At 36.7% G+C, this 18,649-nt stretch overlaps 1 protein-coding gene across 1 annotated transcript in view; it reads left to right on the plus strand.

Annotated features, from left to right (window-relative positions):
• The window catches only part of CNOT10 (CCR4-NOT transcription complex subunit 10), a 35,084-nt gene that overhangs the window by 10,216 nt on the left and 6,219 nt on the right, over positions 1-18,649 (plus strand). The window contains exons 5-13 of the mRNA XM_049816609.1: positions 90-235; positions 1,120-1,206; positions 1,927-2,010; positions 3,032-3,149; positions 4,933-5,082; positions 5,755-5,957; positions 10,042-10,163; positions 10,811-10,987; positions 13,586-13,666. Coding sequence (XP_049672566.1) covers positions 90-235; positions 1,120-1,206; positions 1,927-2,010; positions 3,032-3,149; positions 4,933-5,082; positions 5,755-5,957; positions 10,042-10,163; positions 10,811-10,987; positions 13,586-13,666 — 1,168 coding nt within the window. The remainder of the gene's footprint in view (positions 1-89; positions 236-1,119; positions 1,207-1,926; positions 2,011-3,031; positions 3,150-4,932; positions 5,083-5,754; positions 5,958-10,041; positions 10,164-10,810; positions 10,988-13,585; positions 13,667-18,649) is intronic.

Raw genomic sequence — 18,649 nt, forward strand, 5'->3', positions numbered from 1 at the left:
ACTTCATAGTTAACTTTTTTCCTTCAGTCATGTTTGGCAGGATTGGTATTAGAGCTGTAAAATCATTTTTACTTCTTTGCTTTATACAGAAGAGAAGTTTGCCCAGGCTGTGTGCTTCTTGCTTGTAGACTTATACCTGCTAACTTACCAAGCTGAGAAAGCCTTGCATCTCCTTGCTGTTCTTGAAAAAATGATTTCACAGGGAAACAATAACAGCAAGAATGGAAAAAATGAGGTAAGGTTAAAATCATATGAATGCCACTAAGTCTTTACCAGAAGTATGCTTTAACTCAATCCAAAATTACTCTTTGAAAATACTTTTGAATTATAAAACTGTTAGATCACCTGTAACTTCAGACAGCAACTTATACATGTTAGTAACTGAGTTAATTGTATGCAGCAGCTGTTTATTCCTTCCCTTTTACCCTTTTCTCTTATTCCCAGGGAGCTAAGAAATGTTTCTTAAGTCAGACTTGCATTGGAAGGACAGTTGTCTTCAGGGTCAAACGTACATAGTTTTTCTTGCTTGTCTTTGGATTCTGACCATATGAGACCCTAAGTTTCAAAGGGGAAGTCAGTGTCAGAGAGGAATTGCAATTGCATACCATAGTATGGGAAATCAAGCATCTTTTTTACATAGCATCTGAAAGTATGAGGCATACTCCTGAATGAAGTCTTTTGGAAAAATCAGTAGAATGGGTAGTGGTTTGGAAGTGAAACCAGGACTCTTCAGTCTTTTCCTGTTGATGGAATGTCACACTTAAGATAAAGCATTTTATCTTTAAGTATATAGTAATTCTACTGAAGAAAATATTAGAGAGACTCTAGAATGTGCATATCATCCTTCTGGGTGAGAGAATTCTTCAAATAACCTCAACCACAGAGCAGCATAGTGTAACACTAATGTTAATATATAATTCTGCTCTTCACAGGCTGGTGTGGTTATGGATTTTGATTGTTAAGCTTAAGTTACAGTATTTAGTGGGATGTGTATTTTTTGACTATTAAATACTTGTTTTTCTTTTTCATGTGAGAGTGATAAAAATAGCCTATGAAAGAATCTGTAAACTGAATTTAAAAGGTGACTGATAGTAACACTTCCTTTTATTTGTTTGACAGTCAGGTAATAATACAAATAAAGATTCTTCGAACCAAAAAGCTGAAAGTGGAGCTTTAATAGAAGTTGCTAAATCTAAGATACATCAGGTAAGTGTCTGCATATTATTTATATAAGAATGTTGGTTCAAGTTTTCTTGAAACAGTGCCATCTGCTTCAAATCTCGTTCAGCATGAATTGTGATACTCTGTCTCTCCTTGAATTTCATGTTGTAAAACAAAAGAATGAATTTATCAAACTCTTCCTTTTTGTAAGATCCATGTAGAGGAAAAACTGACCTAGCACATCAAAAAAACCCTATTTTAGTCCCTGCGGTTTGTCATAATTTTTTTAAACTGCAGTTAGCTGTACTGACTTTATAACTGTTAGGCCTCCAACAGTCTAAAGCTGAGGTTTTATTTCACTGTACTGTTCTGTGGAAAAATATGTGAAGAAACAAAATGCTTCTCTATCAGCATTCACTTATTGGTGTTTTCAGTTTAGTAGATAAATGTCTGGAATTAAGAGGTTAGATTATTTTAATTAGTTTGTCATTTTAAGTGCTAGTATCTGTGTTTGAATATAGAGTAGCTGTTGACCATTGAACAAAGTGTACATCTGCTTACTGTAAATACGAAGCCTATAAATTTGTTGTTGAAAGTCTGAACAGAATTTATTTTTTAGGAAGGCTTTTTGAACAGCTTTTTACTACCTATTTTTAAGCTGTGTATAGAATACTCTGTACTAAATCTCTAGATAGGGTTCAACTTGCAGACCTGCACAAGTTGTTGGTTTTTATTTAACAAATTTAATTGTAATTTTTTTAACAGTATAAGGTGAGAGCCTATATCCAGATGAAGTCACTAAAAGCCTGCAAAAGGGAGATCAAGTCTGTTATGAATACAGCTGGGAATGTAAGTATTCTTAAGGCTATTGTTTTTCTAATCTAGATCTGTTTTCTATCTTAAAACTGTATTTGCTAACTTTCTTTACAAATGAAAGTCTTATTGAGGATGGATGTCTGAAATAACACTTTATGTAGTCAGTTGGGGTTGTAATCTCTTTTCTGCAAGTGTAATTAATGTACAATTTTCTTATTTGTGCTGTTTTCAGTTGCTCAGAAAAATGCCCTTTATTGTTAACGATAGCAAAATAACAGTGAAACACTGTATAATAAAGATGTTCAGTTTGCTTTATAATTTAAGCAGTGCAAAATAAGTTTTAGTTTACTATAAATGTTCTGGGTATTACAAACTTCTGATGTCATTGGTGGTTTAAACCAGTTAATAAAAGATTAATTCGGGGATATGCAGGGGTTTGGTTTTTTCTTTTTGTTGAAAATTTTTGGAGGCTTACCTCTTGCTAGAAAGCAGTTTCTTTTCTTATATAGGAATTCTCAACTCAGAATTACGTCCACCATCCCAGATAAATTCTACATTAACTGAGGAGCAAGGAATGGGAGGAGAGCACTTCCCATTTGTTGCCAGTCTCAACAGCTGCTAGTTTGACAGAAATCATTCTGGATCATGAGGTCTCTGTTGGCAGACCAGGAAGATGACAGCCCAGGAGGAAGTTGTTGAACTCTGCAGGGAGGGAAGCATAGGGAGGAGTGTGCTAGAAGACAGGTTGGAGAAAGATACTCTTAAAAAAAAAAAAATAAAAAAATCCTCTGCACTTAGTCATTGCCATGACAGAGTTCTCTAGAATAATGTTGGGGTTTAGAGCTGTAACAAAGAGTATGCATAGTTTTGTAGTTCAGAGGAGGTGAGTGTTAATCAGGTGCTCAACAAAGAAATGCTACTTCTTGAAAGTATTAGTGCCTAAGCCCATGTATTTTTTTAAATGACAGCAGAGCCAAGCTGTTTGTGGAGTGATTTAACACTATCAGCAGAAATCCTAAAACAAGATAATTAACTATTGTTTTCTCCTTCACAGTCAGCTCCTTCTCTCTTTCTTAAGAGCAATTTTGAATATTTGAGGGGCAATTATCGTAAAGCCGTCAAACTTTTAAACAGTGCAAACATTGCTGAACATCCAGGCTTCATGAAAACAGGTAAAATAGAAAACCTTCATCCTGCAAGTACTTAAATGTGTACTGTAATAGGACTACTTGTTGATATTAACTGTAAGCATATTAATGATTACTCAAGGGAGTAGGCTCTGAATGTCTTAGGTTTATATGCTGGATATGTTTTCATCTTTCTTGTGCTCCTTCATGTAACACCGTTGTGTTTTTATTGAACATTTTGGTAGACAATGTAGTGATTTTCTATGAAAATGGATTTGTGAAGGTGTAAGTGTAGAATTTGCAAGGCTCATATTTGGGTCTCTAAATCAAGACATGAAACAAAAGGCAACATACTAGATCTAGAAATCAGATTTCAGATTGTACTCAGAGAGGAGACTATAGCAGTTATAATGAAGATTGTGGGGGGAAATGTGAATGTTTCGTGAAGTGTTAAGGTTTGACTTCTTACTGTATGCCATTTTAAGTTACTTCTCTGTCTAGAAAGTGTATATGTGTAGACATGCACAGAAATGTAACAGCACATAAATTTGTATAATGTTTTAGATATAAAAGTTAATTATATACTATAAATATATATGCTGTGTATATATACCCTCACTGTATATGGTATTATTTAAATATATTTGAAATTTTAGTTGGCTGCTTAAAGTATCAATTGAAAAATATGGAGAGAAAGTTGTCTTGTGTCAGTAGAGAGTTAGGATTTCAAAAAATACTTGTACTCTAAAACTACTGAATTTCTTTACTACTTTGTTCAATGCTGGTTTTGTGATAGTACTTTTAATTTCTTGTGCTGTAAGATCTTTTATCTAGTAGATATTGTTGCATAGATTGCAATTAGATGATAGAAGTCGCAGAGTTAGCCCTCTGAGTAAATTTTTTAAACTTCTGTATTTACAGATAAGTTTCATAGAAAACATTCAAAATATTTGCCATAATGCCTATTCTGTCATATTTTGACACGTCTTTTAGAATTTACTGTAACTTATCTTTCTGACAGTTTTTATGCTTAGAGTTCTCTTTATAACTTAAAAATTTCTGGGAAGTTTTATTTTCATATAACTCTTTTGCACTAGCTTTTTTGCACAGTAGAATGTTCACTAAATAGTCTTCCTAGGTTACAATTAAAATAATGTCTGGTTATTTTGTTACTGGTCTTTTTCTTGGTTGTTTGGATTTTTAGAGTGGTGGTGTGTTTTTTTCTTTTTTATCAGTGGTAACCCTGTAGAGCTGCAGTTAGCAGTAGATAAGTCAAAAGTTTAATTTTCTGTTCTTTATTAATTAGAAGGAACTTCTTTACAGTATTACCTGAACATTATATATTTAGGAAAGAGAGTGCATTTCCTGCTTGTATGGTTAGGTTAACATATTTGTTTATTTTATAAAACTTAGGAAGATAACATCACTTGAGAATTTCCTTTTTACAAGAGCTGTCTGTTACAAAACTTGAAGTGCTTGCATGCGAAGTTCTATGAAAGCCTCTAGGTGAACTTGAATTTGCAATCTGTTACATTTGCTTTATAACTGGCTCTCTTAGAATATGGTGCACAAGATCTGGAAATCTGTGGCTGCTTATACATAGGTCATTTCAGGTCAACTGTCCAAAAGAACTAGAATGGCATACAGCAATGTAGGTTATTAAAATGCTTGTGAGACAGGGACTAACTGCATAATCCATGAGCATCGTGCTGAAGAACATCTTTAATAGACTGCCATAATATGCTGACCCATGAGAGAGCGGTGGGAGCATTTTATGGGCTCAGTGATATTTTTCAGTTTACAAAGATTGTCTTTTCTGTTCTCTCAGGTGAATGTTTAAGGTGTATGTTCTGGAACAATCTTGGCTGCATCCACTTTGCAATGGGAAAGCACAATTTAGGAATTTTTTACTTTAAAAAAGCCTTGCAAGAAAACGATAATGCGTGTGCGCAGCTGGGAACGGGCAGCTCAGATCCAGGTAGGACTTTTAAGAGATGAAAATAGATGGTGGAAGAGGGGTGGGTGAATCAAGGAAATGGAGGATAGAAGCTTTCAGTAATTATCAGCAAAATTCCTATTTCATCTTTTTGCAGAGGATAAGATAAGGAGGGTAAGATTTTTGATTGTAACTTGATTTCAGAGTATAGTTGCTGTTGCCAGAAATAGATGATGATAAAATATGTTCTTTTTTTGCTGTCGTCTTTGATGTGCCGTGGAGCTGGGACAATTACTCCTCTCTCATAGTCCTTGGCCATCAGTCAGGGAGATATGACAAAATAAAGTTTCTGTGACCTATTATGCATCATTAAAGATGTTAGTTATAGTCCTGCTGACAGTAGATAGAATCATCAGGACTTGAAGGATGTGTGTGTGGGGGGGTTATTTTGTTTTGGTTTTAACTTGGAACATACAGAAAACATGGAGTGCAATACTGTTAAATTCAACCTTCAACCTTTATTAAGACTACAATTAATTTGTCTTTGATATCAGCTTTGATGTGGAAGGAATTTATTTACAGAGTGAATTTCTGTTATGAAAGGGGTTTTTGGTAGTTTTGGGGTGTTTTTTCACTGCTTCCCTCCTTGTCCCAGAGTTATGTTTTCTGCTCTCCTGAGCTGCACATCCAATATGATGTAATCCTTTTCTGCAGGTAAAAAATTTTCAGGGAGACCCATGTGTACGCTACTGACTAACAAACGGTATGAGTTGCTGTACAACTGTGGAATTCAGCTCTTGCATATTGGGAGGCCCTTAGCTGCCTTTGAATGCCTGATTGAGGCTGTCCAGGTTTATCACTCAAACCCTCGTCTTTGGCTGAGAATAGCAGAATGCTGCATTGCTGCCAATAAAGGGGTAAGTAGATTTGCAAATTCCTTATTTTGATTGTAGTTATGAAATAAATACATGTGATCACAGAAAGGAAGAAATAATATCGAGTTGAACTATGCATTTTAAAGGCCTAATGTTGCAACACCTCTGTGTAAGTCCAGATTAATTATTTTTCTGTATACGTGTGTTTGTGTGTTTAATCTGAAGCTGCGCAGGTGGAGGAAAACTGCCATAAAAACAGTGTCTTGATACCCAGTGTTTAATTGACTTTTCTAAGATCAGAACAATTAGAGTAGGCTATTCAAAAGATTGGCATGAGATGAAACAAAAGCACGTAAGTGGCTGTTAGAGCTGCTCTTCTACAAAGTTACAAGTTTTTTTTCTGGAGAGACTGGTTAAGCATAATTTTGTTTTGGCAATTTACTGTCACACCCCTTTGGCATTCCAACTCATAATCTGAATGGGTAATCCTGAATTCGTTTGAAGCATGTTAGATTTCTCCAAGTCATCTGATGGTTTACCTTACTTTGTCTTGAAATAATTTTAGAAATAAACATAAAGATATTATTTGGAAAGAAACTTGTATTATTCTCTAATGAGGTATCACTTTATAACAGGAAACAGTATGTTCTTTCTGTAGTGAATGCTCTCTACTTAAAACGTAGGTGTTGACGTTAATAGTTTGAATTATTATTTATGGATATTTTGGGATGCCTCAGCTTTCCACATGCATTTCACATAGGTTGAAAAATCTTGGGGTTTATCTATATTTATATATACGTAAAACCCATATAAAATAATACATGGTATATATTGAAGACAAACAATAACAACAAAACAACCTCACAAGTAATTTGGTCACCTCGCAAGTAATTCTGTCTTTTTTTTTTTTGTGTAAATGGAAGAATTAAACTTGCTCAGGATCTTTTCTCTGTACTCCCTGTACTTCCAAGGATTTCTGTTCCTGGATAGCAGATTGGAGTGAGACGAGATTGGAGTCAGTGACCATTTGTAGTGTCTAAGGAAGGAAAAGTTTTTTGGCTGTTCTTGAAGGTTTTATATTCACTTTGAGGCTGGATGCACAGAAACAAATCTGATAACTTTTGTTGCTGATATTTTGAGGTGGAAGGGTTGTTTTAATGCTTTTTTTTGAAAAATTTTGACAGAAACATCTTGGATTTTCATGTTTAGACTCTAGGAATTGCTTTACCACTTTTGAAACTATGAGGTTCTATCTTAAATTTTAGTTGGAGTAGTAGGAGAAAACATATATCTATCCAGTAGAGATCCTTTGTCTCTAAGGCTAGATACTATGGTGTAAAAGATATGACTGAAAGTATGTTACTACTGTTCTAGCAGACAGTAAGGTTAGGGGGTTTTATGTTTTAATGAATATGGTTATTGGATCAGACTGGTGAATAATCTTGTTTAAAAACAAAATATAGCGCTGTGTCCTAGAACTTTATTGGAAGATGCAAAGACTCTTGTAGAGGACTACTAAAAGTATGTGGTTAAAGAGAAGCTTCCTTCCTAGGGTGGTGTTAATTAATTACAGTTTTCTTGATGTACAAGTAATATAAACTCCTTCTCTTTTTTAATTCTGTCTACTGTAAATACACTATCCAAATTCAGACATGGCCTCCTTTTGTAGGTCTAAACTGGATGGACACAATAAGATGTGCTCTCATTTCCACTGAAATCTTTGCATGTGATCTTCCTTCTCTTCATGCAGCCAAAACTCATCTAAAGAGTCACCATTTCCTCACTCAGTTGCCACTAGAGGTTGAGAGGGATGAGACTGTAATGTGGCTAGCCTGAAAGTGGCATAGGCTGAGGAAGCAGAGATCAGGCTGAGGAAGCAGAGATCAGCCTTCTCCATCCTGAAGCTGTCACAATCACAGCCACCGACCAGGGAACTGAATCCCTGACTGCTGAGACTTGTTCCTCTGCTGGCAGTTTGTGGAAACCTGGTGACAGCAGATGTATTGCATGTCCTCTGGGGCATTTTGGTTTCAACCTGTTGATCCATGTCTGTTTAGGATAAGCCCTTATGTTAATTCAGAGGGGTGGGGACAGGATCCTTTGTTCTTTTGAACAGAAGGTTGCACCAAAATAGTACATCTGTGAAATTAAGAGATGCCATACTTGATTCCCTGTTTAACTGTAACTCACCCTTCTTGTGTGGGATGATGTAATCTATAATTACATGATCCCATGCAGTTCTCTCCACAGTATGTCCATTTCACTTGGTGCACAGGATGGGTGGGATTAATTGAACAAATGGGTATATTCACTCTATTTTTCCTTCTGATCCTGAATTCTTTCTGGTTTTCCTCTTAGAGTGGCCTCTGTGCCTTTTTTTTACCGCACACTATCTGAATCCTTCCAAATACAAAATCCATAAATTTTCCCTTGGGAATTTCGATGGTGCTCATTGTTTTGGTGTCTATTTCAGAAAATTTAAGAAATATATTCACAGCTTTATAGCTTTATAGATGAGGTTTGCTTATATCACTATTTCACAGGCACAGCATTGAAGTTTCAAGAGTGTTGGGTCAAAAACGCACTGATTTTGTGTATGTGCTAGCTGTTGTCAGATAGTTCTGAGTTTTATAAAGCACAGTGAGTGCAGGAAGAACAGCTTTCTGATTTCTGCAGTTTTCTGTGTCTCTTCTACTGGTTACAAATCACACATAAAGAAGGCACAGCTGATCATCTCTAATGGAAAGCTGGGTATGGGAGACTGGATTAGCATAGGTTTTGTGGCAAAAAACAAAGCTAGGATTCTGTTTACAAGGATAGTGTTTAGCAGTCTGGAAAAAGGAAAGACAGACTCTTACGGTGCACTTCATTTACTACAGACTAGCCAAAGCAGTAGATCATGCCAGGCTCCTGAAGCCTAGCTTTATTCCTCCTACAGTTGTGATGTTCTGTCATATACCAGGGAGCTTGAATTTGGGTCACAAAACCAGCTTGCTGTTTCCTGGATTTGGAATCTTAGAGAAAAAAATTAACTTTGGATGCTGTTAATATTAAAGACAAAGGGGAATTGTCCTTAAATTGTAAGATAGATTTGCAACATGACAAGTAAGGCCCTAAAATCATTAGTGTGTTTAATTTAAACTTGTAACTCAATTTGCAGTAATATTCCGTGATATCTAAGTATGAATTCATATTTATTCTCTGAACGGCATACAGAAAAGTAATTTTACTGAAGCGAACTTTCACCCACTTTGGTATTTTAGTTTATAAAATATAGATGGAAGATTATTCTGCCTTTTTTTAACACCTTTTCTGAAATATGTGCTTCATATCCAAACTCGTATGTATTTTTTTATTTGATGGTAAATGCCATTATAATGTCAATATTGTTTTTCAGAATAGATTCTGATAAATTTTCTGAAAAGTGATAGCCTTTTAAAACACACATTTAGGATAATTTTTTCTTACAACTGTGACTCTTCATCACTAACCTTACTTAACACAAAACAAACAAACCCTAGTAAATGTGGTGTAGAAATAATTCTTGGGACTTACAATTAGGATGCTTTAAGTTCATTTGACCCCCCAGAATATCTGCATACTCAAAATTCTGTTAAATAAGTTAATGTGACTTTGCATATGTTGCAGTTCAGCTTCATGCTCCCCATGGAACAGTTTGAGAGCAGCTTTTTCAGAGAGCATTTTGAATGCTGTATAAGCAGGGGAGAAAACGGCAAGTGTTACAGTGCTAGTTCTGAATATTATTTGTCTGATTGTGTGATTTCTTTTTAGATATCCTAGGAGTTTTTTTAATACAACTTGGTTCATTGTTCTTTAGCTTTCAAAACAGAGGAGAAACTAGGTCAGTAGGCTATGAGACAAGCTGTCAGAACTAATCTGTTGTTACACTGTGTGCAGTAATATCCCTGTGCAACACAAAGACAATAGAAGGTGCCTGATTGTTCATGGTACTTAAGATTTAAAACTGTACCCATATAAACTATTAATTCTTACATTTTAGCAAGGTTCAAAGTCTTCTTCCAGCTTTCACTTATTTTGTCAAGCTCTCATTCAACAGCCTTGATACCTTGATATTTTAGTCCTTTTTTTTTTTCCTTCCTTTTAGACATCAGAACAAGAGACTAAAGGCCTTCCCAGCAAGAAGGGAATTGTGCAATCTATAGTAGGTCAAGGCTACCACCGTAAGATAGTCCTAGCATCCCAGTCAATACAGAATGTTGTTTATAAGTAAGTAAGTTTTCCATGGGCTATTTATTTTGTTATCATAGCTCTTAAGGATACATATCTGTTTATCAGGAGTTTTTAAAACTGTCATGGAATAACTGTTCATTTTTGAATTATTAATGTAGTGAAGAGAGAGGCGTGCTGAAATGCTTGATAAGTCCTGTTTAAACATCATTTGGATGCCTCTTCTATGATGGCCAGCAGAGGGCTTAACTGTGTATTAATTGTAACGAAGAAGGGCATTAAAGCTTAAAATTGATTTATCTGAAATTTATGTTTCCAGTTAGCTAAAGCTGTCCTCGTTTTCTCACTTAAATATATTTTTTCAGTAATCCGCATTAGAAAATTGCGGGAAGAATCTAGTTGCTCTGTCATAAAACTTGAGGAAGTGAAGTCAAGAAAAACAAGAGAACTTCCTGTAATTATGTGGTTGGATCTGCTCGCTCTATTTGAGCATCGTGGTGTACTTCCCATATATAAGAATAGCAAGATAGATATGTCTTCATAAATTAAATGTGTTATATTAAAACATGAATTAACTTTTTTTAGGATAAAGTTTTCTCTGCATTCAGATCTTTCTGGAGCTCTGCTTTTATTTTTTAATTTAGTAGGGTTGCTACTCACTGGCTAACTTCTGTGTTTCTTTTAAGTGATGGGCAGTCCTCAGCAATACCTGTAGCCAGTATGGAATTTGCAGCGATTTGTCTAAGAAATGCTTTGCTGCTACTGCCAGAAGATCAGCAGGAGCCAAAGCAGGAAAATGGATCTAAAACTAGTAATCAGCTGGGGGGAAATACAGAAAACAGTGAAAGCAGTGAAGCATGCAGGTAAACAAAATTGCATATAAACGTTTCTTTTTGTCCAAAGTAACTCTGGGCTGACAGTCTGTGTCTGTTTAGCCAGCAGAAAAAAATAACGTATTTGTAAATTCTCGTAGTAGTGTTGGGATATCCAAGGAAATTGTTTGGCTGCTCGTTGTTTTAATTGCTGGTATGCTAATTTAAGAACAAAATACTGAGTTGATTCCTACCATTCCTAACAACTTTAATGAATTAGATACTGAAGTTCTTTTTTTCCACTGGCCATCTTTTTTTCTGTGCTGTTTTCCCACACCCTCCTGCTGTGCATATTGGTATTTCTCTAATTGTAAGTGAAGTTTCACATGTTGCAGTGATTTTGTGTGTGTGTGTGTGTGCACGTGCACCATGTACTTGATTCAATATATAAATGTCTAGTGACTCAGTTGTAAACAATTCCCCATGGTAAGATTTGACATTCATCAGCCTTACTATGCTTTGTTGTGTTTGTTTTAGACTAGAAATGGGAAACTAGATTTAGAAGATAAGTAGGAAAGCAGCATGGAGCTATTGCTTAATAAATTGCATTTTACAAAAAAGAGTTTAAGAAAAATATCTTTTTTTTTTCTTCTCAAAGCTTCAGAAAAAAGTAGCTGGTAGACAACGTAGGTCAAATGTTAAATAGCAAGAAGGTCTTTTAATATTTTGTGTTGATCCTGATAACATTCCAAACTTCCTTTTGAAGTGTAACTTTGTTGACTATAGCCTGCACCTTTATTAACGACCATTTTGAGAAGGGAAGTGAGACAAGAACTAATCTGGAAAAAGTGGATATATCAGAACTTGAACTACTTAGAGTAATGAAAAACCACAATGTTTTTGTCGGACCCAAGTACAGATAAATTTTAAGAAGATCCATTTGTCACATGGCAGGATTTACTGCACATACACTGTGTTGCACAGGCACAAGGTGCATCCTCATATATTCTGAGGTTGCCTGGGGATAGACTAGGGCTGGTGGTCGGTGGCTGTTACTGCTACAGCAATATTTGAAGGCTGTTCAGTGTAACTGTTTTTTCCCCAATGACAATCTTTTCTGTCAAGTGACCAAATGAATTCTAAAAATCGGGGGGGGGGGAGGGGGGGGAGTTGGTTGGGGTTTTTTCCTTACCAAGGTTGGAGGTTATGAACTAACTTCTCCTGGTGAGCTGTATGTAGCCCATTGAGATGAAGGTTCTCTGGCTTAAATGAGACTTCAATTTTAAGCTTGCAGGGCCCATGGAGGGGCAGTGATAAAAACAAAATGGTGGCCCTTACTCAGACAAGACCACCATTTTTGTTTTGTTGGGGGGGGTAGATGGGGTGTTGGTTTGTTCTTGTAGGAGTGAGGAAAGGAAAACCCAGATGCTTCTTCAGCTTAAAAAAAAATTTTACAAAAGACTGCCTCTTATCTCCCAGTGGTCATTGTCAATTTCAAAATATCCAGCAGCAAAGCAGGCTGTTCTTGAATTTGTGTGTCACATTCTGAAAGGTTCTCTAAGGATTTGTTCCTTCTGACAAGGGACCCTCTGTGAGAGAACAGTAAAACATATAAGACATTTGAGCAAAATCACACTAATTGAACAGGATGGTTTTGAAGTAAATCCCACTAATTGAGCAAGCTGATTCTGAGGCAGATTCTTCTCTTCACAGGAACAGTGAATTTCTATTCACAAGAAAACAGTGAATACTTTCAGTGGTTAAGGGTATTTTTTTAATCTAATTTTTGGCAAAGGCATGAAGTATATACAATACAACAGTATTGAGTACAGGTTTCCTTGGAATCTGTTGCTATCTGCTTTGAAGGGCTAAGTTGGAGTTATCTTACCTGTTTGTAACAAACAGATATGAAACTATCAATTAAAAAGTTCTTGTTAAGTGGACAGACTCGGTTTCAATTCAGATTTTTTTTTAATCTGTTTCTAAACCTTAGTGTCTCTCTCTGCCAAGGTGCAGCTGTTAGCGTTCTCTTCAGTTCTCATTGCAGAAGGAGGTGCTTTCAGCTTATTGGAAAGCAAAGTTGCATACCCTTTAAAAAGAGTGAGCCAAGTGTAATTTTAAGAAAGTGGAATTTTATTTAGGGGGTAAAAAAAAAAGACATTTTGAAATAATAATAAAAATTAAGGGCAGCTAGAAGTCTAAAGGAAGCTGTAGCACTTTGTGGGTTATCTTCTAGAATATTTACGTAATTAGGTTTTAGGATGTGTAGGGAGAGAACTAGTTTACTGCTTTACTTACAGGCTAAAAGAACAGAGGCTACAAATGCAGTGTGTTCTGTGTCTCTCCAGTTTAAAGTTCTTGTCCTACGTTGAACTTCAAAAATAGCTCAAGGCTGTGGAGAATGGTGGGGGTTGTTTGGACTGTCAGTCAAATCCTTCCCAGCAAATGTCCTCCTTCTTCCTTCTCAAATAGAACAGTTAGGATAAGAGCATGTGCCTCCATTTCTGCATAGCTTCATTTCCCTGTTCTTTAGGCTATAGAATTTTTGCTGGCCTTTTAAATGGAGTGAATAAATATGAGTGCCTATTACACTGAGAATTTTTTAATTATTTACAGTCACTCATTATAACTAATCTGGTTTTATTCTAGCAATAAAAGTCATGAAGGGGATAAATTCATTGCAGCTCCACCATCTTCGCCTTTGAAGAAACAGGAATTAGAAAATTTAAGGCAAGTAAATAATATAAAATATTTACCACTATGATTCTGGAGTCATTCCTAGCTTTTTTTTAGATATTTGCAACATTGAATTGTAGCTATTAATCTAAGGATGCCTTTTTTCAAATGCGTGTGCTTCCTTTCTTCTGGGCTTTGAATCCAAACAAATAGAAACCATGCAGACTTCAGTTCAGAAGGCAGATCAGTCTGTCTGATCCCACTGTTATAGGCTTGGCATTATATTGGGCAAAACTAAAAAAAAGCAAGTCCCATAAACACAAAGCTAAAATTGACAATGGCTGTTGTGATTGGTGGAAGGAGCGGAAATTATTGTATGGTACCTTTTCCCTTTAAGGCATTGATAAGGCTAGTTTGGAATTCAGCTCCCACAACATTATATGCTTGTTGGATGGGAAAAAAAAAAAAATATGGAAGTGGTAAAAGCAGCTATGCTGCTTTCAAATGAGAACGGTGCTCCTTTCAGGAGTAAATCTGTCGTTTGCATAAAATAGAAATAAAAATTGCCTCTATCCAGGCATTTGACTTCCTCACCATGGAAGAACATAGGTAAAATTTGACTGTAGATTTTTTTCGTGTTCTCAAAGATCCTTAAACTATTTGCTCAGCAGTGTGAGTGCTCTCCAAACAGAGTAACTTCCATGTGTCTAAGTATGTTATCTAGAATCTCTTTACTTTTCCCCAACAAGATTATAATTTGCTGGCAATGTTAATTATTTCAGGTGGCTGCCAGTCTGCTGAAAATCACTCTTACTTTATAGCTTGCACCTGTTTAGAAAAAAGAAATCTGTTTTAAGTTTCCATTATGGACAAAGCATACAGTAATTTCCAACTTAAACTCTTGGGTAAACACTGTTCCAGTCTAACTGCAGGTAACCTGTATTTTATAATGACCAGCTTAACCTTAACTTTGATTCACTACGTGTAGCAAATCTACTTGTATTCATTTAAAAGCAATATAGCAGGAATCTGTGAGGAGACATTGCTGAGACCTTGATTATTTATTCTGAAGTGGTACAAGAGTATGCCACTTGAAATGGAAAGGGCTGGATTAAAAACAGTGATGTGGGTTCGTTGTGGTTTGGGGTTTTTTGGGTTTGTTTTTTTGTTTGTTTTTTTTCTGACTGTTGAAAATGTGGTTGCCACATGTCAAAATTACATGGTGTCACATTGTGATATTTCTTTTTTTTTTTAATACATAGTCTTTTCTTTCACAATCAGCTGTTGTCAGGTTTCATGACAACATGTCAGGGAAAACTTACAAGTTTACCAAGAATTACACTGCTTCTCATAAAGAACATCATATAAGGAAAGGAAAAGCATTGATTTTTTTTATTTTTTTTTTTTTTCCCAATACTTGCTTTGGTGGTTAAACCCAGAGGACTAGACATCCCTAGAGAGTGATTCTGTTAAAACTCTTTCTAAGTTTCTGTGGATAGCTGTGAAAACCAAAATACATTTCACAAATGTTAGTATATTCCCTCAGTCCTGCTCACTAAGGAGCCAAGTGAGAAAATTAAAATTCTTGTCACGGAAAATTAAGAAGAAAAAAAAATAATTCTGAACGTTGGCAAGCATTATCCTGAGGAATAGGTGTCTACTCAGTTCAGGTTTTCCCTGTAAAGTCACTGGTTTGAAAAACCACTATTGCTTCTAGAACTGAAATGCTTTTTTTGCATGACTTTGTACAGTTGCACATCCTAATACGAGTTTAAAATGACTGACTTTAACCCTAAGTAGTTCCTAAAAATTAAAAATACCATCTAGAGAAGGCTTATGTGTCATATATATTGTTTCGTAGTTGTGCACAAATTAGTTGAGCAGATTTCTCATAATAAGCAGTAATTCAATTGCAATGTTTTAAAAGCAACAGGCAGAAGCCTGAGGACACCCAACACTGCTAAGGATTTATGCATAGGAAGTAGAAACTCCAGATTTTTCTTCTGAGTTTCTTCTAAACAATTCTGCTCCTTGCTGCTTCTCATCCTCCAAGAAGCCAATTCCCCTGTTCTGCTCTCAGCCTGTGGTATGTTTCGGCGGGCCAGAAGAACCCAACACTGTTAGGATACATCAGGAGTAAAGTTCTGGTAGACCACGATGCTACATTTGGAAAATTTTGTGAATTTTATTCTAAAAGTTGAGATGGATAGCAACAGACCTTGTTGTAGCCTTTTTCTCTCTAGATTGAACAACTTTATGTGAGAGTATTAATTTTTCCCCTTCAAAGCAGCTAAAGGATCACCTGCTTTGTCCTGAACAGATTTGAACTGCAAGTCCTTGCTATAAGGCATGTGATCCAATTTTACCCTTTTTTTTCCTTTCTTTTTGACTTTTCTGTTGGCCATGTCCAGTCCATCATTATGCCTTATTTATTGTACGTACTTGTGTATTTTTGAAGTGTGCATACCCTAGCATTGTATGTGGTATTCCAGGAGCATCACTGACATTGCTAATAATTTGACAGGTAAGACTGTAAGGACCACCATTGCCCACCAATATACCTTGTCTATTCTCCACACCTACCCAGTTTTGTCTCATTTATCCACTTAAAGGTTGCAGTGGTCTGTTTGCCCCCCTCCATCACAATACTGGAAGCTTACAATGATTATCACCCATAGCTGTTTCACTCTCTTCCTCACTCTCAGCCACTGTGTAGTTCTCCCCCATTTCCCCTTTGCTGGTGCTGAATTTCCCCATTGTGTAAGCACCATCTGCATTCTGTATTTCTTAATATTTTAGATTGGTTTGCCTATGTCGAAATGTAAAAAGTAGATAGTTTATATCCACTGTTGTGCTTAGTAAGCTATTTGAAATTACTTCAGGTTAGTGTTGTTCTCTAAATGGTTTAGAAGTGCTATTTTTGGTGCCTTCATAGTAAGTTTTGAAGAACTGGATTTGCTCTGGCTCGTCCTTTGCCTGAGAAATAAGCCAAGTCAGATGTGGAGTTTGGGTTCTGTAAACTTGCAGTCAGTGTGGGCTGACAAATTTTGTTGCCTAGACCTACCCAAGAGGCTGTTTGACATAATCTGGCAGTTTAAAAAAACATTTTTCTTTTTCCTAGTGCAAAGGCAGGTTTTTTTAGGGCATGCAGAGGCTCAGTGATGCTGGAAGTCTGGCGTGCTCAAAGGCAACCTGTGGAGTTTTGTCAGAATCCTGACCGGGGTGAAAAACTAGCTTGTCTTTTCCCTTGTGGTGCAATTCTTCTGCTCTGATTAGCTGTCAGGTCTCCTGAGTGTTTGGTTTAGCCGGCTCAACAATGGATCCAAGTGTGCAAGAACAGTACTGCAGGGAAGAAAACCTGAATATTTTCCTGTTCTTTAGAAAGCTGTTGCTAAAAAATCTTGCCAGCTCTTACATAGCTTAAACAGTGATGAGTCCTTAGAGCAGAGGAGTAGGTTTCAGTTTTGCTGGACTTGCCTATTGTGATTGGAGTGTGTCTTGTATTTGAATTTACACTTCCAGAAACTAAAATAGGCTTTAAAAAAGCTGAGGGAAATAGAAGACGCATTGCTGTGAAGGGCAGTAGCAACCACCTCTGCATGCCTTGACTTGTATCTAAGGGTATTTAGCTGGTGATGCTTAGTACCCCTGCTTGTTTAAAAGCTGTGCTTCCTTGAGGCAGAGACGAAAAGAGGCTAGTTAGAAGCAGGCTGTTACTACAGAGATTTCCCCCCCCCCCCCCCATTTTCTCCCCCTCCCCAATCGCAACCTTTCAGAAATATTTTAGGTTTGGGACTTGAGCTGGTGAAGCTTTCCTCTCCCTCTCTCAAGCTTTTGTATGTGTTCAGATTTGATGTGACATCTGGGCACGGTGGAGAGGAAGTGGGGGGTAGGGAGAAACACTAGAGAAGTTTCTTATCCAGCTTGTGCATAATTAAGGAGCATGCCTCCTGGGAAAGGGGAATAAAGGCACCCCAGGTCCTGCCATGAATTACATGACTTACTGCTGGACCGAAAGTGGGCTTGACAGTTGCCAGAAGGTTGATGCGGTAATAGCCCACCGCTGCAGAGTCGAAGGCTCTTCTCCCTTTGCTCCCAACATGAGACCCCTCTAAGAGGATCCACTCTTCCACCCTGGAGAAGGACAAAGTCCGTGCTCACAGCAAGGCGTCATGGGCAGAGGCTTGTGCCCAGAGGACAAGGCAGCTTGCACTGAATGATGTCTTACAAAGTGGAAAATATCCCCAAGTGCTGTGTTTAGGGAAGAGGGGGACTTATTACAAAGTGTGAAGCTTGGCCTAATGATGGCATCCTGATGTGGGGTTATTGTTTGACAATGGAAAATGCGAGTACTTCAGATTTCGTTACAGGAACTGTCAGAGATCTTGTGGTTTTGGAAAGATAAGAAAGTCTGTGACAGCAACAAAATCCCACAGATTCAATCAGTCTTGCTAGCAGGTTTCAGCTCTCAATTGAAGACAAAACTGGAAATGCCAAATTCTCCAGTGTTTATTGCAAACACTGTGTGCAAACACTGTACAATACAAGAGTGAAATATGGTACAACTTAATTGATTGCTACTATGTGTCTGTAGATTGCACATTATAGAAATCTACAAATCTGCTACCCTTTGCTGCAGCAGAAAGGGACAGCAGGGAAGTACAAATGAGAGTCCAAGGCAAAAAGACTAAAAAGAGGGTGCAAAAAGGAAACTGTCCATAAGAAAAATGACATGTGATGAGATCCATCTTTTTTTTTTTCTTAATCTGTTATTTATGGTCAAAATTGCAAAATCTTTCTGAGCATACCATGATGGTCCTTGGTTTATACTGGTAGAACACAATGTATATGTCTTGTAATTCAGAGAATGCAATTGAGGCCACAGGTAACAGAACACTAGCTCCTTTACTTCATAGTTTCACACAAAGATATATATTGAAAGTTTATGATTTATTTCTTCAGTACTTAACAAGAAAGAAACTTAACAGCTACATTTGGAATCACAGAATTCTTCATTTAACATATTGGCTTTCCTCC

The sequence above is a fragment of the Accipiter gentilis genome, chromosome 14, assembly GCF_929443795.1.
Source record: "Accipiter gentilis chromosome 14, bAccGen1.1, whole genome shotgun sequence".
Lineage (NCBI taxonomy): Eukaryota > Metazoa > Chordata > Aves > Accipitriformes > Accipitridae > Astur > Astur gentilis.